Source organism: Parasteatoda tepidariorum, chromosome 10 (assembly GCF_043381705.1).
Source record: "Parasteatoda tepidariorum isolate YZ-2023 chromosome 10, CAS_Ptep_4.0, whole genome shotgun sequence".
In the NCBI taxonomy this organism is placed as follows: Eukaryota; Metazoa; Arthropoda; class Arachnida; order Araneae; family Theridiidae; genus Parasteatoda; species Parasteatoda tepidariorum.
The window spans coordinates 930,744-958,704 of NC_092213.1; the positions used below are offsets into that span (position 1 = coordinate 930,744).

At 30.1% G+C, this 27,961-nt stretch overlaps 1 protein-coding gene across 8 annotated transcripts in view; it reads left to right on the plus strand.

The window, feature by feature from the left end:
* LOC107439061 (Sec7 domain-containing protein garz) overlaps positions 1-27,961 on the plus strand; it is an 86,771-nt gene that overhangs the window by 51,361 nt on the left and 7,449 nt on the right. For 4 of the 8 annotated variants that reach the window (XM_016051529.3, XM_016051528.3, XM_016051530.3 and 1 more), the window contains 9 exons: positions 2,155-2,415; positions 10,007-10,122; positions 11,134-11,293; positions 14,297-14,546; positions 17,095-17,273; positions 20,461-20,680; positions 21,271-21,461; positions 26,011-26,143; positions 27,492-27,622. In XM_016051529.3, the coding sequence (XP_015907015.1) occupies positions 2,155-2,415; positions 10,007-10,122; positions 11,134-11,293; positions 14,297-14,546; positions 17,095-17,273; positions 20,461-20,680; positions 21,271-21,461; positions 26,011-26,143; positions 27,492-27,622 (1,641 nt within the window). The remainder of the gene's footprint in view (positions 1-2,154; positions 2,416-10,006; positions 10,123-11,133; positions 11,294-14,296; positions 14,547-17,094; positions 17,274-20,460; positions 20,681-21,270; positions 21,462-26,010; positions 26,144-27,491; positions 27,623-27,961) is intronic. The other 4 variants (XM_071187105.1, XM_071187106.1, XM_016051532.3 and 1 more) reach the window with 3 other exon arrangements.

Genomic DNA, 27,961 nt, shown 5'->3' on the forward strand with positions numbered 1-27,961 from the left:
TATATATATATACTAAAAGGCAACAACCATAACAAAATTAACAAACCTTTTTTAACATATAAGACATAATACAGGACACATAACATAAGAAGAGGCCATCTGCCTTGTTTGCTTTCAGTCACATTCGCTGCACGGAAAGAACCAAAATGCCCATCTAACCACTGTTTAGTTAAAGGGTTAGGAGGTACACAATGATGTGTGTATGCATAAAGTGGGGAATATGCTTTCTACATATATATAAACATGTTTTCTTCCAAAAATAGTTATAATTTTTTTTTTTGATAGGAGTTCCAAAATTTGATTTAAATATTAAGCTAACGAATTATTAACTTAATTGATGTAATTATTATTCATGTATTATCCTTAATTTTCCTTATCCACTTATCTAATTAAAACAAATTAACTTCAAAGTTACTATTTCTTTTTATTATTATTTATTATTATTAGCTGTCATTAATATTTATTTTTATCTATTGCAAATTAAAATTATTAACAATAGTTTTATGAAAAATTTGGTTATACCTTAAAGTTAAAAAAAACGAAATCACTTATAACAGTTTTTTTTTAAACTTAAAGTTTATTTTTTCTTGCTGGTATGATTTTTATATTTTGAATTGCCAAATAATAATACTACAAATTATTAATTTAAATGTTCAAAGACAGCTTTCTGTTATTATTCTCTTTCATAATGTGCCAGTTCAGGATTTTTTTTTTTNGCCGTGAAGTATGAGTTTTTGTTTAAAATGCATGAACTAAGAGTTTTTTTTTTTTTTTTGAAATTTATTGTAAAATAAAATTATTAATAACACTGGAGAACAAATTTTTTGTTGCATTTATACAAATACCTAATCTAACCAAATTTGATTATGGGTATTGTAAATCTAAAATTAGTTTTCCTCATTCTTAAATTTACATACAGATTTTTGTAGACTATTTTTTGTCGAAATGAACAAGTTTTAAAACATTATATACACCAGGTGTGTTGCATAAATATTGCGATAAAACTTCATGGGGAGTTAAGCCACATCATCAGAATTTAAATTCCATGCACCTAAATGTTGTCCTAGTGGCTAGGGGTGCTTTCCTATTATCAGTGTTTTCACTACAGCGCGAGAACGTGAGAATCTTGCATATTTGTTTCTTTTCTCGCAATAAAAAATGATAACCGCAAGAAGTTTGCGCACTCTATTATTCAATTTCAAAATGCGCGAATTTTGGAAAAAATTTTGTCTTTTGCCAAAGGTTTATTCATGTAAGATGTTTACATTTTTTGTGCATGAATGTAAGATGGACAAATACCTTGTTAAGGCGGCATCTTCTACTCCTAGCAGACAAATGAAAATGAAACAAATGTCGGTAGAAACGGTCAAAACGAAGCAAATACGGATATTTTTCAGTCAAATAAATATAATAGCTGATGAAAAAGTAGATATAGAACATTTTCCAAATGATGCAGCAAAAATATTCAATTAGAAGATGTTGAAAATGTATTATAATTAAAGAAATAATTTTTTTCCAAGTCTACTCGTGTTATTTTAATTTTTAGAAATCTCACTTAACTTTTTGAAATCTCACCCTGTTTTTGAGAAAGGGTGCGAAATTCTCTCCCATTTTTTTTTCTGTAATGAAAACACTGTATTATGAACTGTTTTTTTTAAGGTGTTTCTGAACAGGTCATAATAGTTAAACTCCCTGTCGACCTATTCAAAAAGGCACAAATAAGTACATGTAGGTCGTACTAGGGAATAAGAACCTGAAGCGTCATAATAGAGAATGTATGACAACATTTCTGGAATTTAAATCCTGATGATGTGCCCTAACTGCCCTTGAAGTTTTGTACAACACGCCTGCTGTATATAACATTTTTAAACTTGTACATTTTGACAAAAAATTTCATTTAAAGGAACTGTAGCTTGAAGAGGGAAACCGATTGCATGCATGAAATCAGCAATACGAAAATAACTAAGATATGTTTTTAAAAAAATCTCCTGCAACAATAAAAAAAAAAAAAATTTCCAGTGTCGTAGTTTTGTTATGATATTTCAGCTATACATAACCATGATTATAATTATGTATATAGGTAATGTATGAAAGCTTTTTTTTTCTTCTTTATGTTAGGTAGCATTTGTAGTAAAGTTGATTATTATATTTCAGGCTGAAGATTTTGTCAATCCTAAAGGAGTGATATCCCTGATCCGAGAAGACGTCCCCATCATACCTCGTGCTGAATCTGGTCTGTTCAGCTCTTTTTACTCTTACATAGTTTCTAACTCTGAGTCACCTCAAAGACAACCGACTCAAGAAGATGAGGCTTTGAAGCAAAACGCTGAGGATTGTATTATCGAATGCCACTGTGAACAGTTGTTCACAGAAAGCAAATTCCTCAGAGTGGATTCTCTTCAAGAATTAGTTAAAGTAAGGAAGTAGGGTGACCTAAAAGATAAACCTTATGTCTGTGAATACCATTTCCTTTTTGCTAAATAAATGCATATTCCATTCCTGAAATACTGCTGCTTCATGTTCTTTAACATCTGTGAAAGAAATTAATCTGTGCTGGTTCTAATTGTACTGATGTAATAGTAATTTTAAGATTGTTATTGGTTTTGTTAGTAAAATACACGCTACATTTTTGTTATTAAGCTGCTTAATTTTTCCTTTTTAAGAATAAGATGTGAGTATTTTAAGGTTATAATTTTTTTCTTCATTTACACATCATTCCTTTTTTTTAAAATAAATATATATATATATACAGGGTGTGTTATGAACGTAATGCGCATTTTCTGGGGAAAATAGATTTATTGATCCTATGGGTACAAATGGCCAAAATTCTTCAAAATAGTTCCCTTGTGCATCAATACACTTGCGGAGACGATTCTGCCACATGTTGGAAGGCACCCTGGAACTCCTCGACAGGAATGCCTCTCTGGAACCTTGTAACATGAGCTTGGATGTTCTCCACCGACTCCCAGTGCTTTCCCTTCAGCTCTCTTTTCAGTCGGTGGAGCAAAAAAAGTCACACGGCGGGGCTATAGGGAGGCTAAGGCACCAACTTATCAATTCCAGCAATTCTTCACTGCGCAAAACTCGAACTTCTTTTTGCTCCTCCATCAACACCTTCGGCACAAGCTTCGCACAGACCTTTCGCATTTGCAAATCCTCTGTCACAATCCCATATACCACACATATTGACAAGTTTAGGGTATTATTACTTTATTTATTTCAGGATTTTTAAAATTATTAGCTGTAAGAAAATATTGCTTAGATATGAGTTTTATTTATATTTTTAATATGAATTGCACAGAACGAATTAAAATTTGTAATTTTTCAAAATAATTATATGATGAAATTATGTGTGGAACACATTGTTTGTTGATAGTTTTTCAGCTCTTTTCACGTAATTTTTTGAATTCCGATATTTTTGTTATACTATCTTGTTACAACGTGCAAATTTCAAATTATAATTTTTTTATTCGTTGCGATGATGTCATGATATTTGGTGATAGTTTTTTCAATAGTTATTTATAATTTTTACAACCCTTTTCACATGGTTTCAAATTCTAATATTTTTAATACAATGTTATTACTGAGACGTTCGAATTTGAGTTATCAATCTTTGACATAATTCGTTTCATGATAATTTATAATTCCATCATAACTTCACAGTTGTGGATGATAATTTTTTCATTTTGTAATTCACAATTTTTTTTCTCAAAGTTTTCCAAACTCTAATATTTTTAACACACTATTTTGACACATGAATTTCAAATTTGAGTTTTGAGGTGTACAACTTATGGCAGTGTCTTAAAATCACGTTTCCTGTCGTTTATACTGAGAATTCGCAATGAATTTTGCAAGGGGGCTGGTTTTACAAATTTGAATTTCTTGAAGGGACCGTTTTTCAAATTAGAATTTTGTGAGTGAGCCATTTTTTATAATTTAATTCTTGTCTATTGCCATTTTTTAAATTGGAATATTTTGAAGAGGCTGCAAAACAACACGAATATTTACTCTGATCGACCCTTCATATCTGTTCCAAAAATTTGTTTTTTTCTTTAGAATAAATGGGCAGAAATATTACATTATTTTAATCTTTTATTTTTATTTCTGGTTATTGTTCTTTTATCTCTTGCGTTTAAAGATAATAGAAGATAGTTTCACTTTCCTTTGCACATATTTGCACTATTCTTTTTTTCTTCCTGTATGCTTTTGCCGTGTTGTTTTATATATCTCGAATTTATTTTTTATTTTACAATAAAGAGACATGTTTTTTAATGTCCTGTTCTAGTTTTTTGCTCTTATCTAATTTACTCTTTAATATGTTCTCTGTCGACGAAATTTGAAGATGATTAAGCTTACATTTGGTATCATTGAACATTTTACTTCCATAGCTGCCAACTCTACTGGATTTTGTTTTTCCTGGTCTACTGATTTATTTAAAATTCTCCTGGTTTTTGTACATTTTTGAAAATTTCCTAAACTTGAGTAAGTTTCCTAAAAAAGTCCCTTTTGAAATAAAATTTTTGTACAGATTATTGCTTGCTTGTTTAAATAATTAAATGAGTATTGATAATAGTACATAATGAAATAAACCTGATTTATAGAAATCAGTTCAAAACTTTTTTTGTTCTAAAGTGCTTAGTTTATTTATATTCAGAATTCTCTTTTTAAATTAATTAAAAAAATCTTATTATCTTTGATGAATTAAATGTCTTTTAATATTTGAAATTAGGAGTAAACACAATACATAACATTTCAAGTATGTTTAATGTCAATCATAAATGGAAAATATTACATTTTTTCTATTTTGATGACTGTAAAATTCCCTATGTGTAAAATATTTAGTACATTGTGCAACAATTATCATGAAATTTATATTATTTCGTAAAATCTAATTCTTTTCCTATCCCTATTGGCAGCTATGTACTTTTCATTCGGTTTGGTTTCTATTAATTTTAACATTAGATTTATATTTTAATAAAAGTTTTTGTAACACTTATACTTTATTTTAAAACATAAATTTCTAATAAATGTTTTATGTTTTCTCTGTAATGTTTGTTTCTATTTTTTCTTCTTCATAATAAAAGGTGAGATCTTTTTTTTTCTTCTTTTTTTGATCAATTTTTTTAAATCTGTATAAAGAGATTAAAATCAGTTAAAATATTATTTTCTATTGAGAGGACAGCCCTATCCAATTGTAACATTTTGAGTATTTTATTTAGTTAATTCTATAAGATTTTATTTACTATTTAATTCAGAATGCTTATATATTTATTAGTTTCTTTTGTGAGAGGACTTCCCCTGACAGTCCCTTAATGGAATTAAGGTGAAGCTCTTTAGGATATGGATTGCCTAAGGTATTAATGGCGAGGGCATCACACTCGTATAGGATGTGATGTGCTGATTCTACCGCTTCACGGCATTTCCGACATATTGGTTCTTGTTCGAAAAGTCCCATTCTATGTAGATGTTTCCTGAAATGATGAAGCCCACAATTGTTTGAATCTTCAATCTTGGGAGCCTAAGAATTTCAGAAGCAATTTTTGCGGAAGGGCTGCTGATCATGCTTTTAGCATGTTTTTGTCCAGGAGAATTGCGCCAAACTTTGTTCATCTCCTGTTTTTCCCATTTTAGGACGGCCTTCTTTGGAGTCTTCATATTGATTCCACCGAAGGGTTCCGTTCCTATTGGATTGAAAGAGGATCTCTGTTTTGCGAGTTCATCAGCTCTTTCACTACCATCAATTCCCATATGCCCTGGTACCCAAATAAGAATGATTTTAGTCCTTTTTGCCAGTTCTATTAGGAGATTCTTGCATTCCAGAACAATTTTTGATTTAACTTGAAATGAGTAAAGAGCCATCAAGGCTGCTTGACTGTCGCTGAAAATAAGAATCCGTTTACCATGGTAGCCTTTCTTAATATTTATCTGCAGGCAGTTTACGATAGCAAGTACCTCCGCCTGAAAGACAATAGCATATTCCCCAAGACCTTCAAAAAGGTTGAATCTTGGTGACATGCCACAGACCCCCAGTCCTGAGAGGTTACCTTTCTTCGATCCATCGGTATGCCAGATTAGATCATCATTTTTTGTATTAATCGTGTTGTTATCCCATTCTTCTCTGGTAGGAAAAACTACCTCAAATGGTCTTTCAAACACGTACTTTCTCTCCATGCAGTCAGAAGGCATAAGGAGAGTTGGATGGTGAATTTTCTTAGTAATACTGGTATGACCTCCAGAAGAAGGCTTGTCATACCATTGATAGTGCAATTTAATTCTATATGCAGTCATTCTGGCAGCGCTGCACATGAAGATATCTAAAGGAGTCAGGTCCAGAATTGCCTCTAGTGCTCTGGTAGGGGCTGTGGACATTGCGCCTGTGATACACAAGTAGGCCAGTCTTTGCAGACTTCCCAGCTTGTCCTTCACAGTTTTCTGTTCCACTTTACACCACCATATCACTGAAGCATATATGAAAGCAGGTCTGACAATTGCTGTGTACATCCAAAACATCATTTTTGGTTGTAGACTCCAGTTTTTACCAAGCATGCGTCTGCACATCATTATGCATTTTTTGCTTGATTGATTTTGTAATCAACGTGTTTATTCCAGGTGAGTTTTTGGTCAAGGATTAAGCCTAAAAATTTCACCTCAGAGGCAATATTGATTTCAACGTCAAAAAGTTTTGGGATAAAGAAGCCTTCCCTTTTTATTTTACGAGTGAATGGTACTAGATTGGTTTTCTGTGGATTTATGTCCAGATTCCTCTCCCTGCACCATTTGCTTACATAACTTAGAGCGTTTTGCATCAGTTGGCAAGTTATGTGAAAATCTTTGCCAAGGATGAGTATGACAATGTCATCAGCATATCCCTGGGTGTAGTAGCCTATATTATTTAGATGTTTTATTAGGCTATTTACAACCAGATTCCAAAGTAATGGTGATAGTACACCTCCATGTGGACAGCCTCTGGTTGTTTTCTTTTCTAATGGCTCGTTGAAGATATTCATTTGAATGACTCTATCCAAAGGTAGGGTCTTAATCCATAAACATGAAGTTTGGTCTATCCCTGTTTCCTTTAAGGCATTAAGGATTGATAGGTGAGAGGTATTATCAAAAGCACCCTGAATATCTAGGAAGGTGGCCAATGCAATTTCCTTTCTCTTCAGGGTGTCTTCCATCTTAGATACTAGCTTGTGTAAGGCTGTCTCTGTGGATTTACCAGGTTGGTAGGCAAACTGTAGATAATGCAAGGGGTTATTGCTACCCAGGTAATCCCTAATATGCCTATCAGTAATTTTTTCCATAATTTTGAGAAAGAATGAAGATAAGCTGATTGGTCTGAAAGACTTAGCCTGGTCATAGTTACTTTTGCCAGGTTTAGGAATGTAAACAATCCTGGTTTTCTGCCATAGCTTTGGAATATGTCCCAGTGCCAGACTGGCTCTGTAAATTCTGGTTAACACAGGGATGATAGGATCTCCTGCCTTTTGGATCATTACAGGAATGATTCCATCAGGTCCAGGGCTTTTAAGTGGTTTGAAGGTGGAGATAGCCCACCTGACATTGTTTTGATTGATAATGTTCTTAGCATAGGTCCATTGATTTCTTTGTATTCTTTTTACAGATCCAATGAAATGCTGTCCTTCATTGCTATCCATATCAATGGCTCCTGGAAAGTGAGTTTTGGCCATAACTTCCATTATCTCTTTTCCAGTCGTAGCAAAGTTGCCATCCTCATCCTTTAAGGTGCCTACCATTATGGGTTCATCCCTTCTAATGATTCTTTGGAGTCTAGCTCCTTTAGAGATAGAATTTACCTCTTCACAGAACTTTCTCCAGGATTCTTGTTTGCTTTTTCTAACATTTTTGTTATAGTTGGTCAGGGCTCTTTTATAGTTGTCCCACTCACCATGTTTCTTTGCTTTATTGAAGAGTTTTCTGACGTTTGCCCTTTCAGTTTCCAAAGAGTTATTCCACCAAGGACATTGGGGCTTTGCTCTTTTGGTACGTATTGGGCAATTTTTATTGTCTGAACCTAGAATTTCGTTCTGCAGAGTTTCTGCTGCAATTTCTAGATCATAATTATCTCTAATATAATTTTCACCCAGTTCAGTCAGCCCCATGATATCGTCTTGGAATTTCTTCCAATTTGTTCTCATGGGGTCTCTGAAGCAGCGGTCAATATTTATATTGGAGTTTATTTCAAAATGGATGTTTTGATGGTCGGAACCTGATGGTCTTCCATCTACTTTCCATTTCGTGATATTTTTACTAATAGCCGGTGTTGCTAAAGTAATGTCAATTACTTCAGAGCGATTAGAAGTTATGAAAGTAGGGTCATTGCCTTTATTCAAAATATCTAAATTGTAATTAAGAATAAATTCTAAAAGACACTCACCTCTTTTATTTGTGTCTGTGCTGCCCCAGACAGTATGGTCTAGCCCTAAGACTACCTGCAAGCTGTTTTCTGCACAAAACTACAGGAGTTTGTGCAGTGTTTAATCAGATAATTTTAAAAGAAAGTTAATCTTTACTATTAATTATGAGTTAATGATTCATTTATGAAGTCAGATTATTTTTTATAATTTTATCTTTATAATTTTACCCTTTTTTTAAGAAGAAAAAAAAAGTTCACTTTTCTTCATTTTTGCATCTTTCTCATCATGCAGGTGCAATGTATGAAATGAAATTAAAAAAAGATACAAAATTTAACAGATATACAAAAATTAAACATGTATTTCATCAAAAATGTTGCTTTTGACTAAGGACTCAATTGCAGAAATAAGACAAAAATTATAGTTTTCTGTGTTTGCAAAAGGGCGATTATTATTATTTAAAAAAATAATAAATGAAAAATTTCTCTTCCATGTAATATATTTCTATTGTGTGTAATACTATTTTTTCCCTGTATTGTATTATATTTTTTAGTTGATGTAAAATATACAACATAATGTATAAATTACAAATATTAATTTTTTGTGTTTCACTGCATATTTTGTTCACAGCACTGTCAGTATATGCTATGATATTAGACTGGAATTTTTTAAAAGCATATCTGGAAAAGTCAAGAAATTTTATTGTTTTATTTGAGTAGCAACCTTGTTTATTACAATGATTGATTAAAGTAATGTAAAAGAAAAAAAATTATATGCAAAGTAATATTTTAAATTGGTCAAATTAATTAAATACTTCTTATTATAAGCTCTACATTTATAAATAGATAACTAATAAAATGTAATATGTTCCTTTTTATCAGAAAAAAAAAATTACACATAATGAGAAGAGGGAAATAATTATAGTGTGCGAACCAATTACTACATATACTGGTACTAAAACAAATTTTAATCGTTACTGATGCATTATTAGTTTAGTGTACATGAAGATGGGTTCTCCTTATAATGTTTAGAATAAAACAATCTATGTTTATGGCAAAAATTTTTAGTTTCAGTGCATTTTTGTAATATTTTCAAATAATTTTTCAAATCATGTAAAACTTTGATATAAGTGAATGTGGAAAAATAATCAGAATTAAATTTTTCTCTTTCAATAGTTTGCGCATGAAGTTTATAGCTGTTTTTTTCCAGTAGACCATTCAGCAAAGCACAAAGACTACTGTCATACTTATCAAATTGGTTTTTAATAATCTGTTCTAAAATAGTCTAATATGTAATCTAAAAGTATTTTTTTTAATAAAGACTATCTAAAAAAATTAGTTTTCTATGCTAAAAATGTTGTTTTCAAGTTCATAATAATAAAAAGTTGACTGACCATACTTAATAAGATTGGTCAGCTCTCCAACCATACTAAAGATATTGGTGTTTGTGGTTACCACTCTTTTAGTATGATCTCTCCCTTTTTTGACTGGCATAATTGCGGAATATGGATTTAAGATTAGGGCTTAAATTCTAACCGCAATTAGCAAGGTTTCTGAATACAAGCCTAACTGGATTATGCTGTATTGACCTTTTAGTGATTAACTTGAAAGATTAATTTAATTCATTTTCAGACATTAATCTTTGTGTGCCATGCTCCCGACTCACCCATATCTGTTAGCAGCACTTTTGATGAAGATTCAACTGTCTTCCTTTTAGAGCTTTTGATAAAAATTGTCCTCTTGAACAGGTAAGCTTTTGTTCCATTTCCTTTTTATTATTTATTTTATTATCTAAATCATCAAGTGAGCCAATTGAATCCAACTTACAATATAATCAACTTATGGTTAGTGTCTTCAATACACAAATCTCAAGCTCTTTACCTTTGCAACTTTCGGGCAATAGGCTTACAGCTGCTTATTGGGCAGGGCGGGCGATATTTTCAAACAGATAATTTTGTTTCCTATAAAATAAATAAATTATATAATGTCTGAGCTCAAATAGGCTACATTTTAAAGTAATTCTAGTGAGTTTGAATTGAAAGTTTGTTTTAGTTATTTATAGATATTTAGTTTTAAAAAAAGGGCTATATAGTTGCTGTATTTAGAAAGAACTTGTTTCTTTAGCAGTCTTCATTCGTCTTCTTACGACTTTTTTATTACTATTTATTCTTTTTGCATGCAGTACACAGTGTGTATATTTTTGATAGCATTTAGTTAGAGTAGCAAAACTAAGTTTATTTTGAAAATTTTCATTTAGAGCAGAAAACCCACTCAGTAAAAATACGTTGAGCTAAATGGCCATAAAAATAACGGATTCAGTAACCAGAAATGTGGGTGGTAAAGAACCTGCAACGCTTTCTAACGTAGAAAGCACCATCCATAGTATTGATGAAATTTGGTATTGTGCAGATTTGTCCTACATGACTAAAGTTTTCAAAGTTTAAGATTGAAAATTGTAAGTACCAGAAAATTTTAATAATGTAGTCGACATGGCTAAATACCATTGTGTGAAAGTGTTCTATCTCGAGAAGAAATTCAGTTCAGTATTAGGCATTCATAAATTTGAGGTAATTTAAATTTTAGTGTTGATACGTAATAGGCAAATTTTACTGTATTAAATTTTTATATTCTTCAACGAAAAATTTTTTGTGTTATTTACAAAAACAGAACATAAATAAAAATTTTTGGATATACATTTTCTTGGATAATACTTGTTACAAATAATTTTTAAAATAAAAAGTGCACTTTTTTGATCACAGGGACAGAGTAATGAGCATATGGACTATAATTAGAGATCACTTACTTAATATGATAATGACGTCGGCTTCAAGTGATCATACCTATCTTTTGGAAAGATCGGTTGTGGGGATTTTGAGGATCGCCATTCGACTGATTCGTAAAGAAGAAATGATACCACAGGTATGTTGTTACATTTGACAATTTTGATTGACAATGTACAGTAATTTCCAGTGTATCTGCTGCAGCCTATATATTAAACTATCGTAATGTGCCGCCAATCAACGATTTCATTTTTCTGTGGGCTTTTTTACGAGAAACTCACGATCAACCTGGATTTAATCTAAAGCAAATGTTTTCAAAAAATTTTATTAATATAGTTAACCAATGTGAATTTGCTCAGAAAATGGTATATTTTTATCACTTTTAGATAATATTTTTTATTAAATATGCTGGGTGCGACAAGTTTTTGATAGACGATAGATTGTACAATGTCAGCTACAAATGTGCAACAAAATCCTATTTACAACTTAATCATTAAATGTCTATTTGTGTTCTGGATATTCCGAGTTAAAACCGCCGTGCAAAGCAAAAAATAAAAAATCATGCGATGAGGAAAAGACGTGAAGACCAAATGGAAATTCAAACTAACCTGAGAGTGTTCACCAGAGTGGATAAGTGATTGAAGCACATTCGTCAAAAGGAAAAAAAATTCTTGTCATTCTTATTGATGAGGTCTTCAATGCCACATGATTGGCATGTTGTGTTTCACTTCCTTCAAGATGGACACAATTTCAAGAGACTTAAGAGTGGATGATTGGGTGAAGTGCATTGGTCAAAGAGGAGAAAACAGTTCTTGCCATTACTATTAATGAGATAAACCAGTGTTGCATGATTAATGCACCATGTTATGCTTCCATTCCTATCCTTTCAACTGCAGCCAGTTAGCAATTTTAACTTTTTTTTTATGCCATGGCATTAGTGCATCTGAAGTTGCATGTAGAATTCAGAGCTCAAAAGTTTAACATTCGAAATTTTTTGTTTACTTTCAAATTAGATACACTTCTGTCAAAATTTTCTTTTTTATGCTTTAAATGTTTGCCTTCTCCTTATTTGTGACTGAAATTGGAAGCGCAGTGTGTACGGCAGAGCAGGCTATGCAATGATGATCAAAAATTTTAAATACATCTTTTGTGGGTGCTTCATGTACGACGGTGCGGCCTTTCTACGAAAAATTACTGTAATAATTTTAACAAAACTAATATTACACTTTAAAATTCAGCTATTTTATATGTAACATGTTTGTTATGTTAAATACTTTGGTGATTTGTACATGCCTTCTTAAAAGTGTTCAATAGTACTTAAGTTAACAGCACAAAAAATAAGAACTCTTTAAGTTCTTATTTTAGATTAAAGGTGCTTAAAAGTTCTTTTTCTTCAAAGGAGAAAGTGTGGAAAAAATTTTTACTTTTATATTTTATTTCTAAAGTTAAAATTTTTATTATTGTTACAACATGTGAGTTTAAAATTTGAGTGAGTCATTTTTTGACTCGTTGGGGTTTATTGTTAATCGACGTCAGTTTTTGATTATTTTTTCTGACTTTTCCTCCTGATTTTTCAAGTTCCAATATTTTTACTTAGTACATTGAGAAATGACTGTGTGGAAGGATTCTATCATAATTTCACCGCATATAATATTAGTTTTTTCAGCACTTTCCATGTGAGTTTTGGATTATTTCTATCCTCAATAAACTACAGTAGAGAAACAATTATCCGGGATGCTCGGGACCATCGCTCTCCCGGATGTCTGAATTTCCCGGTTTTCTGGATCGACCAAAAAGTGTCATCAATCAATGTTTTATCAAACCCGAATTACAAGGAAAAAGTGTAACACATTTTAAAGTAAGAGAAAAAAGAAAAGCACTCCTAAATTTAAAAAAAAATAGTAGAAAAATAACATTTGAAAGATTAAAAAAAATTTGCAAGTTTAAACAAGAAAAACAAGTTTAAAAAATACAAAATTCTCATATTTATTTTTTAAAAATAATTATAATTCCTAAATTAACTAATATAAACAAAACCAATGATTAAATATCGCAATATATTTCATTCCTAATTATATGGGGAGGGCGATAAAGTAAAAGGAATACTTATTAATCTAAACGAAAACAACACTTGAAAATAATCGAACCGAAACAATAGTTAAAAAAGGCACTAGCATAAATATTAAAACCCGGAACAAGGCAAGATCAATAAGATCAACGGAATTTTTAAAAAAAAACTGATGATAACTTTTATGAATAAAAAGAATTGATTTATTGAGTGTGAAATTTATCGTGAAAAAAAAATCAAACGCAGTGGAATCAGAAAAACAAAACTGCAATATGCGCCATAAAATAATCGTATGTTTAAATTAATAAACAATTCTCCTTTTATTTTTTTTTATTAAAACATGATTTTTAAAGAAAGCAGATGTGATTCCACATCTAGAAAAACTTGCAAATGATACCGCACTTCCAAAGAATCATAATTTATTCAAAAGAAAAATATTTTATTTTTATAATCGATTGTTAATTGATATCAAATAGATAAATATGTTTTTCTCTTTCATCTTCTGTTCACTGATATGCATGTGCAATGCATTTTCCCCATCCTCTCGTAATTCAAAAAGAAAACAAAATCAGCATGCCACTCCTTTGAGTTTGATTGACGGCCTAAAGGAGAAAATAAATAATTCGTTTTTTCCCTGCCTCCTCTCGATCTAAAGATCTTCAAGGTCACGGAAGAAATAACGTTTCCCTGGGTAAACGGGGGGGATTCTCCCCTTCCTCACATTTTATTCTACTCAACTTCAAGGATGAGTCCAATTTCCGCTTTTTTTTTTTCATAATAGTTCTAGTTTAAAATGGCGGGAGAACCAAGCAAAATTTACCCTGCTTTTCTGGTTTCCCGGTTATCTGGATACCGGATAAATTGCTCTTTACTGTATAAAAAAATTTGATTGTTATTTTCATAATTTTGTCTACAAAAAAGGGTTTACTTAAAATTACTTTAATGGCCATTTAGTTAAGAAAATAAGCATGTTTTTAGTTTAAAAAAAAACGTTTTTAAATTTTTTAAACCAGGTAACTGGTGCTTTTCATTAATAATGATCCATTGGTATCATTTATTGTTGTTTCATTCAAGGTTCTTCAGTCACTTCGAGTTCTTCTTTACCTGAAACCGTCAGCAATGTTTTTAGTGTCAAAGCAAACAGCATATGCCCTTCATGAGTTATTGCGAACAAATGCAGCAAACATTCATAGTCAGCAAGATTGGTCACTGATATTCTCCCTGCTAGAGAGAGTTGGGGCAGGGGCTAAACCTCCTAGAGAAATGACTAGCCCTCCTGAGACTCCGACCAAAACACCATCATCAGGTAGTTATTTGATAAAAAGTAATTCCCATCTTCAGATGGAATTTCATATACTCACTTTAACACTTCATATTTTAGAATTAATTTTGTTGGTGATTAGAAATCATGTCTAATACAATGAGAGACCAAATCAAAATATAATGATTTTTAAAGATAAATGATAAACAAAATGCAAATTTAAAAAAACAATACTATGTTTATTCATATCTTAATAATGGTGTTATAATGGATGCTGCGAAATTGTTTCTCAAACCAAGGTTTTCATTTTATCCAGAAGAAATCCATTTCTTATAGGCCACTGGAGGAATAAAACAAAATGGAAGAAGCAAAAAATGCCCAATACAATTGTTTAGCAATAGGTATTACAGTAGCAACCCCGAATTCAGAAATCTGGAAGACCCCCAAACCCGGATACATCTAGAAAAACACCTTTTATTATTATTTTTTTTTTTAATCTTTAAAAACAAAAATTTATAATTGAATTTTAAGTCAATAGATGGCGATGCAATTGCTAATTGTTTTATTCAAAATACGTAGTAACCTTGAAGTACCAATAATGATAAATAATGAGCCAAAGCCCTAATCAACCTCAGCAATGTTTGGTACCATAAAAATAGAATCATTATTGGTAGGTTGCCATTTTTTAAAGGCTGTATTTATTAAATTTTGTTATATTATTTTATCACACAATTCTCTCTTTATACTATACTCATTAACATAAAATACTGCAAAACTAGTTATTTTAATTTTGGTAGGAAATTCCAAAAAAAAAATTTTGCGTTTTTATCCAGAACATAATTTTTTATATTGCTAAAGTTCCTGTATATAGCGTAGTTAAAAAGCAGCTTCGAAATTATCCAGATATGGGTTGGTGAAGAGAAAGTTTGTTACTATATTGAGCCAAGTTTTACCTTAAACTTTACTTTCTTACTCTACATCAAAATGGTATTAACTGCATCAAGCTGCATTTTGTTTCTTTTTACCAGTTAAAGGACACACAAAAAAATTTTAAATTATTAATGAGCGGTTGCTTACATATAAAAATATAATTTATTTTTAGGAAGTTTGCAAAATTTTCTACCAAAAGTAACTTTTAGTAAAAAAACTAATATCCTTATGAAATTTTGTTAACCTTATATTTGACATAAGATGCCTAAATAAGTTAATGAAAGTGCCATAAATTGCTGTCATAGTTTTCTGATTTTAATTGTTTAAAATTATTCAACATTTTTGTGTATAATAGATATGTTGGCTATTTAAGATAAATTTTTAAATCAACAAAAAGGAATACACATATATAATTTTTTAATTAAGCTGGATTAAGATTTGTTGTTTATCACTTCATGTTAAATTGTTATTTTGTTCCTTCTTGTTTAATTTGGGCTTCCAGCTAATCATAAACTGTTTCTTTTATGTCGTCATTTACAAGTTACACTAGATGTAACTCGTTAAAATGTCAAGGTTTGGGAACAATTAAATGATGTACAAAATGAAAATGTTAAAAAATATTTTAATAGAGCTCATCAAACTAGAATGGATGAAGCAATGAAGAAAGCTCAAATGATACCACATTAAAAGACATACAATAGTTGTATAATAAAGAACATTCATCAGTATCCAAACTCAGACAGTGTTTTCTGATTGGAAATTGATTTTGGTGTACCGTATGCAAAAAAAAAATAAACAGACCACCCAGAATAACTTTTGATCTAATGATCAGATTGTCACGTGTTAGGACTCAATCTAAATGATTCAAGAGGGGGGCTTCAAATATGCTAATTAATGAGCACAGAGGGTATTTTTTAAGTTACAAAATCAGACTTCAAGAAAATACTTTCTCTGAATAAACATAGCTTTTTATAATATGATTTATCAAGAACTATTCGGCCGATTTCGCTCATATTTTGTATTTTGTCATGTGAAATTATTTTCTTTAAAATCATCTCAAAATTTGTACTCCTTACAATTCAAACTTTTTTGCATGAAGCTATTTTTGAGTAAACAAATTTTATAGTTTTGTGCAAAAATGTTTCAATTCACTTTAAAAAAAACTCGAGATATGGCGAAGTACGCATAAAGTAAAATTACAATTGAGAGGTCAAAACTATAAATCGTTCTCCTGATTAAATTATGAGGACCCTATTTCCCAGATTGCAGTTATCCGAATCCATGAACAACAAAAATTTGTTTATTCAGAAAAGTGCGTTTCAGGATGTTCTGTTCTTTCTTTTTTTATGTACACTTTACACTGGTACAATTTTTCGCCGACTGAGAGATCTATAAGATCTGACTTTCAACATTTGTGGGGTGACTATTGCAGAGCGATATGGGAAAAATAAGGTAATTAAATGTTTGTAATTTGCTTTGCTGTGGATTTTGTGCCATTGTAAATATAAAAACCCTGATAATGGTTCTTCGGCATGAACCTGGAATCACAGTCTGTCTCTTTATGTGGTATTATTTTTGCTTTTTTTCATGTTTTTTTTTTTTTTTTTGCTTTAATGCAGAGCTAATTCTTATAAATAAGAATAGTTTTTAAAAATGTATTTCTTTACTCATTTTGATGTAGGTGCTCAGTCTGATAGTGAGTTGAGTTTGGGGAGACATTCTATTGAATCGGTGAGCACTAATGAAAGAGGATATACTTCTGACAGCGGCGTGTATGACAGCCAGCCTAGCAGCCCAGTTAATCAGCAACTAAATCTTCTCTTGAGTGACAGTGTGGGTATCCAGGGAGGATGGACACTGGTGAGTGGGGTTGTCTATTTTGTCACCCCCACACCACCTGACTTCCATTCAATAATGTGTTTATTGCATTTGAAGTGCACTGAAAACACTTTTATTTGTTTATTTATTTTCTGTAGGGCAGAAGAACTGTATTTGGTGTAGAGAAAAAGAAACCTTCTCTTTTTACTACTTTAACAATCAATTAAAAAAAGTGGTCAATTTATAGTAAACGATTTTTCCTTCAAATTTTGTAATTTCCTTTATTTTATTTCTATTATAATTAAAATAACTTTTTTGCCTGAAATTTAATCATCCCAATTACTTAAATAATTTTGAGAGCTGAAACATAAAATGCTGCTCGTTTTGCATTGAAAAAAAATGCTGAAATAAATGCTAGTCATTTTAAAATATTTAGCTCAACTATTTATTTATTTATTTGTTTAATTTACTGAATTCTTAAAACTACAACAAAGTTGCAGCTTACTGTGAAAATAGCGAGAGAAAAGCAACAAAGGAAAGTTTAAAACTTATTTGAAAATTAAATAATCTATTAATTAGTTTTTAGATATAGGCAAAGTACAAACATGCATCAGTGTATGTTAAAATATTAAAATAAGTAGACATTGCAAATCATAAATTATGTTTTTTTTTCCATGGAGATAATTTGGTTTTTGATACTGTTGGTGAACTAAGACAGGTGATCAACTTAATGAGTTTTACCATTTCAGTATTTTAGGAATCAATATTTTTTTTTCTCATCGCTACATTTCATTAAAAATTTGGAAAACACAACATTTTCCAATGTCTTTTTAATTCTTGAAATGCTTTTATAATTTTATTCATTGCTAAATTTGCATCATATAAAATGTGTTCTATTTTAAGTTGTACTAAAATAAATCTTGAATTTGCCTATTCATTGGTATGTACAAATATCATCAATTTTATTTTAACTTTGTTATTCTAATTTGCTCTGTACTTAAGGCATAAAGGGGTTCATTGCTTATAAAAAAAATTATGTAAAACAACTTAATTTTGACCTTTTCCATTATTTCAATGCTTATGCTCAAGTTTAAAAAAAAGGTGATTAGATAGTGTTTGGTACCTTTTTTTTCTACGATATATATACAATTTTTCTGCCCTATAAAGGTAAAAAAAAGAAATTATATTACACAAAGTGATTTTTAGCCCACCTTAATACACATGCTTGTTGCACTCTGAATGAACATATTTCTTTTTAAAGCTTAATGTCTTAAGTATTTTTTATTTACATTTTTTAAGAATGTGTTGAACTTTTGTATTTTTCACAGGCCACAATTCTATTGTCACAATTATAATTTAAAAGGAATTTTGATAAATTACATTATTATTAACAATAAAAATTTAATGTTGCAAAATTAAAAAAGGAATAAAAAAAATTTCAAAATTGCAATGTTTACATAATGGTCAAAAATATATTTTCTTATTCTGGAATATTTTTTTAATCAACTTAGTTTTTGAGTAACAAAATGGGAAATAAAAATTAGAAATTTTTCAAAAACTAAATTTTAATCTTTCTTATCCAAAATGTGTATCTAAGGTAAAATAGACCTAAAAGTATATTAAGTTATGTTGATTTTGAGCAACTGAATATTTTATATTTAATTATAAAAATGTTTCATGAAATAGATCCAATTGCTTTGCTTAGTTTTAATGAATATTCTTTTTTTTTTCTTGCTGTTTTTCAAATCTTTACAACTCTGTCTATGTGTTTATATCAATTATAATAGTAATACAGTGAAATTTGTGTAAGGTGTCCACTTACAGAACATTGCATTAAAGGTCAACTTAATGTGGAAGATAAGTGATATTTTTTTAATTATCATTTCTTATCCTATTTTAATTTAACAGACCATGTTATTCATATTGCTCATGTTATTTCTATTTCTTATATATTACAAAATAAAAGCAAAGATAAACACAGTTAAGCTTTTTTAATACCAACTTTAAAATTTTATGTAGTAAGTTAACATACTTACTACGCAATATTTTAAAGTTGGTATTAAAAGTTAGTTTTTAATATTAAACATTAAAATATATTTAGAATTAGAAAAATGAACAGTATATTTATTTCATTTCAAAAATTATTTTGTTATGCTTGCAAATCTATTTGTTATAATAGCCCTTATAATTTTGTCTCATGGTCATTAGTCATTAACCCCTTCCCTCTCGCTCCCATGAAAAATACAGGTGTGGTTTCGCCCTATATTTCTCACTACCGTGAAATTTCCAGGCTGGAGTGTTCAGTAGTAACACACCAATAAAAGTAAAACTTATTCATTTCTTTTGCCCGGAAAACATTTTATTTCGCATTTTGCACACCAGATGGCAAACCAGGATATTTTTAAGGTAATTGTAGATAGTTTATTTTAAACTAAATGTCAGCACTAATCAAAAACGTGTATTTGGCAAAATAGGCACTTTTAAAACCGTTTTCTTGACAATTAACCTATCGCTAAGGGGTTAAGAAGCTTAGGTTGGCTTTTAATACTATTTCACTAATTTAGGGAAATTTTAATACATAGTATTAAATTCAAAAAAATTTCTGAAAAGAATTTTTCAGGTTAACTCGTGATATATTTAGACTGTCATTCAATAACACTCCTAGACAAATTAGATTTATTTTTGTGGTCGACATACAAGTTGTAATGTTACAAAAGTTTTGCTTCTTTTTGTAATATAGGATGAATTTGGTTCTTGATATTCGAGGTCATCTTAGATGTCAACTTGCAAGAGTACTAAATCTGACAGGTTTTGCTGTAGCTAAGAATATTTTGATAACTTACTTTTGCTGTGTCAATTTAAAATTAATTTTGTGTTAGCATGAAAAACTTCATTTATATCTATAAATGTTATATTAAATCAGGGCTCCCACAAGTCAGGGAAAACCTAGTATTGTCAGGGACTCCAAAAAGCAAGGAAAGCTGCAATTTCTTACAAAATAACCAGTCTTTGAGTTGTCAGATTCCTGTTAAATAATTCTAATATCTATTATTACAGTTATTTGCTGTAAACATTTCACCCTTTAGTCAAACTGACTTCATTCAGTGATATTTTTGCTCACAAAATCTAATAGTTGGCATTACAAATAATAATATCAAAGTTTTCTGATTAAAAATTGCATGGTGTATGATCTGGCATTCTTAAATTGACATTCTTTTAACTGTTTCAGGTGAATAAAAATGGGGAAATAGAAAGTGTACAACCACTTCACGTGAATCAATATAATATTGTGCTGCATCGTGAGCTGCTGGGTCACGATGCCATAGCCTTCCTGAAATCTTGTGAGTCATTGGCATTCCTGGTCAGAGATGCTGCTCACATAACTACTGAGAATTTTGATAGTTGTGTTCACTGCATTCGAACATTTGTGGAAGCCAGCACTCATGGCAGTAAGATTTAACTCTTAATTCTTCTAATTTAAAACAGCTGTAGAAAATAAAATGCGTTTTCAAAAAATATCTATTTATCAAGTTGTTTTCCCGCTCTGCTTGAAAAAGCAGCACATGTTAAGATGAACATGAAGACAGGAGTCAAGTCAGGAACAAATCGTAGTTTAGAGAAGGGTACATTCTAGGGTTTATCACTCAAAAGAAGCAAAGCTGTTTCACTTGGAAATCCAAGCAATTTTCAGTTTAGTAGAGTCCCGAAAGATTTCCTGGGAAACCTAAGATCTCTTCTTCTCATTTTTGGCTATGCCTCAGTAGGGAGGAATCCACTGAAATGAAACTTTATTCTTGGAATTCTCAAGTAGAAAATTGGTTTAATAGAATGAAATATGTTAAGTGGTAAATTAGCTGCTTTTTTTTTATTCCCACTGTGTAATCTTTGCCAGAGAAAATTATAAAGCAGTTTATCTAATTTTTTTTTTCAAAATTGGCTTCTTTTTTTCCAGTTAGTAATGTTTTGTATTAAATTGCCATATAGATATTGTTGCATTTTTAAGTCTAATATCTGATAGTGATGATTATTGCATATTTAGGTTCATCTTCTGACAAGAAGAATAAAGTTCGATCTCACAAAGAAAAGAAAATGGTTAAGACTGTTCCTAAGCGTAAAGAAGAGAAACTGAAAACTTCAAGAAGTCAGTCACGTCTTGGTGAAGGTTATGAAGCTGATGATGAAGATAAAGCTGATGAATATTCTCCTGCATATCAACAAGTATCCCTTCAAGTAGGTTCTGTAATGTATTTATTGCACTCTAAATTATTTGCACACAATTTTTATTCCTTCCAATAGCACCTTGTCTAAGAAATATTTTGGGTAAGCACAAAGTATCGAGTCCATGTTTGATTTTTACCTCTTTTCTAATTTTGATTTAAAATACTAATGCAATGAGTTTTAAGGTATTTTTTCTAATATACTGTATTATTCTGATTCGAAAGTACCACGATAGTGACTGATATATATATTTTTTAAAAGTAATTAAACACTTTTACAGGGTTCCCACAGTCCTTAAAAACTGCCTAGTTTTTATTTTGGAAAATAAGGGTACTTAAAAGTATTTAATTTTGGTGCAAGGTTTTTAAAAATTCCTCAATTTTTCAGTATCACTATAGTTGATAAGAAAAATTCTTCAGTTCACTTTTTTTCAAAATGAAAAGTTGTTCTTTTATCACCTAGAATTAGACCATGCATCGAAGGTAGAGCTTTTTATAGAAGAACAGGAAGGGATGTATGTGAGAGGGCTATAGCAAGGCTAAAGAGATATAGAAGGGCTGGTTCACTCCTTTGAAGAAACTCTCGCCGCACCAATCCTCTGATTTTCTCTAGTGACGTCACTTTGGCGCAAAGCTCGCGCTTTTACTTCAAGAACAGAGCGTTCAGCCTTACTAGCTCTAACTAATATTGGAGCATTTCTTTTTGTGACATATTCTAAGACATTTGTTATTTTCTATAGTGACTTTCCTCAGTTTTTGCCGTGAATTTACAAAATTTTAAAACTATTAACGAAATGCCAGTTTGCCCGATTGCAACTTACAAAAATTCTGATCGAAAAACAAAAGGAAAAAATATAATTTTCCTCGTGTTCCCTAAAGTAAATGAACAACTATGTAAAGAATAGATTCCGAAATGACACAGTTAATATAAAACAGCAATAAGTTTTTTCTATTGTTAAGAACTTTTAAAAAAATTCATTATCTAAATAGAAACCGCCTCGTTACTTCAAAAAGAAAGGCATGTGAAAAAAATTAAAAAATGGATAAAGTCAAAGAAAATTAAAACGTAAGTAAAAAGTATAAATAAAATATATAGTGTACAGTTGAAATTCTCCTAATTTCATAACTTATTTTTTTAATGTAGTTATTCTAAATATTTATGATTCTTTTAAAAATTATATTCTCTTGAATTTAAATATCTATAAATTATATCATCTTAAATTTGAATATCTATAAGCAATTGTAAAATTTATGATGTCGTTATGAACCTAAATTATTATTTTGTTTCAGTAATTAGCATTTAAGGTTGATGTTTCCTACTGATTAAGTATGAACAAATTGCTATTAACGGCATATTTTAAAATCGGGGATTCTACATTTAACTCAACTTATTGTTATAAAAGAATATGTAGATAAAAAAGTCTCGATATATGCTTTCATTTTTCTTAATAATTAAAGCTAAAACTGAACTTTTTAAAATAAAGTATTAATAGTGTCATTTTTGTCAACTAGTAAAATATTTTTATAAGTTTAAAGTGGTATTTTTTTAATAAAATGGCCAAGAAAGTTTTTTAAAACTATGTTTATGAATGGAAATAATGTGTTAATTACGTAAAGTTTGAAAGCTAATAACCAGAAAAAATCTAACTTATTTTTACAAAGAGAAAGATGCAAAGTTATCATGATATCTTTGCATGCGATCTTCCGAGATCTGTGGACACAGTGACGTCATGAGGAGGGAAATTGTAGCTTCAGCTCTAAGAGCTGAGTGGACTAGCCCTTCTATTCTCTTTAGCCCTGGGGCTATAGGCAAGGGAAAGAAAGCTTGTCCTTTCATTAATAATATTCTGCCTTTTGCCTAGACTGATACTGTATAAGGAGAATTCTAAAAGAAAAGAATAGAACGTGGACAAGGGAAATACTGCACATAGAAGAGATAGTGTCTTTTTTTTCGGGGGTGGGGACAGTACCAAGGAAAAACCAACCTTGACCTTCAAAATCAACAAAATTCAAGAAATTCAGTTCTACTGGTAACGCATCTGCTTACAGGAATGAAGTAAAAACCCTAAGAATATAATTATCAGAAAAAAAACTTTTAACTTTTGTTTGCTTTAGAAATAGTTCAAATTTTTTGCCAGATTGTTTAGTAATATTATGTAAAGTTAATTAAGTTAATATAACACATTTGTTGTTTAGTAATTGTTTCAAAATGGTTAAGTTACATACTATTTTCAATATGTTTTTCATAAAATTTTTAAATATTTTCTCACAAAACGTTATCTAGCAAGGTGATATTACAGGATTACTTTACAGTAAAAGAGTACCACTTTCAGTTTTAAACAGTTATTCGTGACAAAATTAAAATATCAAATCATTATAATAGTAGAGAATAATATTAAGAATAATAAAGGATGATAAAGAAATATTAAAAGTAAATATGTATAAATAATGAAAAAATAAATTATTTATCATCTATATTATATAAAACGCTAATACGTATGTATCAATAAAACCGATGATATTTCTTTTCTCGCGTTGGCAACAGTTTTCATTTTTAATTGATAGGATTCGGCCCGCAAGAGCACGTAGTGAGCATCATATGGCTGATCTATATTATATAAAACGCTAATACGTTTTAATTGATAGGCTTCGGCCTCGCAAGAGCACGTAGTAAGCATATCATATGTCTAATCGGGTGAATTCTCACCGAATTATCAAAAAAATTCTCATAAAATTATCTTCATCCAAGCCGATGCTTTACATCCGGCTTTCAGTACTATTTCATATTGTTTTACAACAAATGGTTTTAGCCCTCTGGTGGAAAAGACTTTAAAACAAAAGTTACTTTTAAAAGTTACTTACTACTACAAAAGTTTTCTTCAACTGAAATTTAGAATAGTGTGATTAAGAAAAATATGTGAACTGTTTGCAATTTCAAATTAATATTGAAATGCACAGGTTTAGAATTTTCTACAGTTAAAGTTTTCGGAACTTCAGTGTTCAAAAAAGTATACAAAAGCTAGACGTTAAGAACGTATCCAATGCGCGAGCATCGGATTGCGAAGCAATCCAAAATGAACTGCGAAAGCAGTTCCGGTGGTTGGCGAGCGCAAGCGAGCAGGGGGCGAAGCCTCCTAGTTATTTGTTAATTAAGGAACCTTATCAATTTTCTGGCCATAGGAATGTGTTGATACCTTTGAAAAATCGTTTTAGACCTTTTTAATTGTATGTTACACTGAGAACTAATAAAAAACATATTGGTTTGAAAATTATAAATCTTCGCAAACATAATTGTATTTTTATTCTATAAAAAATTGTCATAAATATATTTATTGCAATTAATTTTTAAAAAAAAATATTAAGTTAAGCCTAATAAAAAAAAGGGAATGATTTAAGGTGGTAAGCACCTTAAGTTATTCCCTTTTTTTTTCATTCGGCTTAACTATTTTTTCATTAGCTTAGACTACTTTTTTTTCATTTAGCTTAGATATTGGTATGGCTTGTTTTTACTTGAAATAGTACTTAATTTAACTTGACATAGTTGAGAAAACTACTCTCATGCATAACTCTAATTCAGCTTTTTCTTTTAATATATACCCTTATAAATGATATATTTTATTAATAAAAAAGAAAGATTTTTTGGCGTAGCTGAATACTTAGTGAAATTGGCCTACAACTGAATATGTGATGCATGTTTAGTAGCGAAGTATAAAAACTTGTGATAATTTTTTTAATGTTTTTTTCCAAATTTCTTTACTTACTCTTTTTCTTTTATATCTATGAAAAAGTATAAAAGTAAATATATGAATTTTTGAAACATATATGGAAAAAATTGCAAATCTTAATTTCTGCACCTAATTTTACAATTCAATTTCAATGAAATCATTAAAAATGGAATCTGTATTAGCTTCGTAAATGCCGTTGGCTCTTAACAATCTGAAAATATTTTTGAAAAAACCCCGAACTGGGTTTGCAGAAATTGCCTGGTCCTTCTTTGACATGCCCTGATAATTAAAACAATTATATCAGTACTTACATTGTCATAAAATTGTTTTTTTATTATTTTTTTGATTGATTTTCTTTTTTAAAAAGGTAAAGTTGCTGCTACTGGTGGTATTTGTATATTTGATGATTCTTGATTTTAAAAGAAACTCCCTAATTCTTTTAAAAATAAGTCCTTAATTTTTGCTTTGTTAAAATAGTGGGAACCCTGTTTTATGTGTGAACTTTAATGTATGAACTATGTATATGCTATTTTTTTCTTTCGTTGTTTCAGCGATTTAGACATAGAACAAAGATTCCCGATCTATGTTTAATATATATGCACTTACAAAATATATTTTTAAATTATTTTTCTTGTTACCATCTTTTTCAGATTACCCACAATTTTTGTTGTTTTAGCTGCCCTTCCATATATAATAAGAACTTTAAGGTGTAAGAAAAATTCTGCAAATGATTTGGTTCTGTAATTTTTAAATTTCTAGAATATACATTTCAATCAAACTATAGTGCTAAACTGAGTGGTTTTTAGTGATTTCTTTTTCTGACTTGTCATTTTTTAGTTGCTTGATTTGATGCATACTTTGCATACTCGAGCTGCTGCTATTTGTTGTTCTGGTGAAACTACTGATGAGAACGGTGATAATAAACCTAAGATAAATCTTTGGAGCAGTTGTTGGTGCCCGCTTTTACAGGGTATGTATTTTTAACTAATGATTGTTGTATTATTTATGCTATTACTTATTACGTTATCACATTAATACTAAGTTAATTATTTCGCTAGTTTTTCAGTCATATTCCATCAAATAGTTTGTTGTACTAGACTTTCTATATCTGCTATCATGTTTGGTAAAAAAAAGTATTTGTTTTATTAAGATAGAATAGAAAAAAGATACTTATTATCTTGGAATTAAATAAAATCATGATATTCGTTATTTTAAATTTAAATAAATCAAAATATTCTTTATATCTAAACGTTGCAAAGCTATGATCCTAAATATAAATTAAATCATGATATTCATAATTGTAAACGGACTCATATAAAATGAAAATCTTTCTGCTAAAGGGAAATTTAAATTAAAAAACTTTCTGCAAGCATTGATTAACTCTTGTAACCAGTTTTCAACCCTTTGTCACCACCTCATTTTTGTAAAATTCATTTGAAAATTATATTTTTTTTAAAAACTCCATTAATTACTTTCCACAAAGATGTATTTGGTAAAAAAGCATGAAATAGAAAAATCTGTGCAAAAACTCTTTTTAAATAATTGAAAAAATACTTGTAATTTGAGAAAGAAAAAAGTGTATGTTAGAAACATTTATCCACAGAATGTTGTCAATGTGAATGTGTGATTTTTAAATAACGTGAATACGAGTCTCTATTTTTAATTTTAAAATCGTATGAAAATGAATATTGATATTTGATTTTTAAATTCCTTGAATACAAATCTCGATATTTGATTTTAAAATTGCGTGAATACGAATTCCGGTGTATAATTTAAGTAACTTGAACATGAATAATAATCTAGGCTTTTACATCACGTCAATACAAAATGCGATATTTAATGTAAAATCAGGAAAATACAAAACATGATATGTGATTTTCAATTGCATAAATAATAATTATATTGTCTAATTTTAAATTGTGAACACGAATTGCAATTTGTGATTTAAATCATGTGAATGTAATTTTAAATTGTGTTTGCATTGGTAGGAAAAAGCATAAAAAGAAATCTTTTTTTTTTTCTTTCTTGAGAATTCAAAAGAGGAGAACTTCCTTTAAAGAGACAGATTTTTATTTCTGTAATTTTTAAATTGAGAAACACAGAAAAAACTCATCCCTGTAAGTCAAATGCAATGACATAATCACGGAAAATGTGTGGCTGTGCAAATTTGTCCTATCAATCACTGCCAAAGAATTTTTAACCCTTATTGTTTTTGTTTTTTAGTAATAGTAAAAATTTTCCTTGATGGTGACAAATCCCCCTTGAACAGTGCTCGCCTGTTCATGTAAATTTTATATATCTGATTGAATTGTTTGCAGGTATAGCAAGATTGTGTTGCGATTCTAGAAGAGTGATAAGAACTGCTGCTCTGACACTGTTGCATCGAGCACTTCTGGTCCATGATCTTCAAACACTTTCTCCCTTAGAGTGGGAATCTTGTTTCAATAAGGTCAGCTGTGTCTTATATATTCGAATTACAGTTCATTTTTAGTATTACAGCAGTTTTTATATTTTATTTTAGTTAAACATATTTGATAAATAAGATTAACAGGGTGCGTAGCGTTTGTAAAAAGTACTTAAAGGTGCTTTTTTGGGGATTTCGGTTTTAAAAGCTTTTAAAGGTGCTTTTTTCAGCTGGCGTTTTTAAAAAGTGCTTTTTTTCACGAAAAATTTTTTTTTCCTTCAGTGATATCTGGTAGATCCCATGCATTTTACGAAAAATGGTGTGTTTGCTACGCAATTATTCACGCGGACTTCATGTCGTACCCACGTTATGACTTGCGCATGC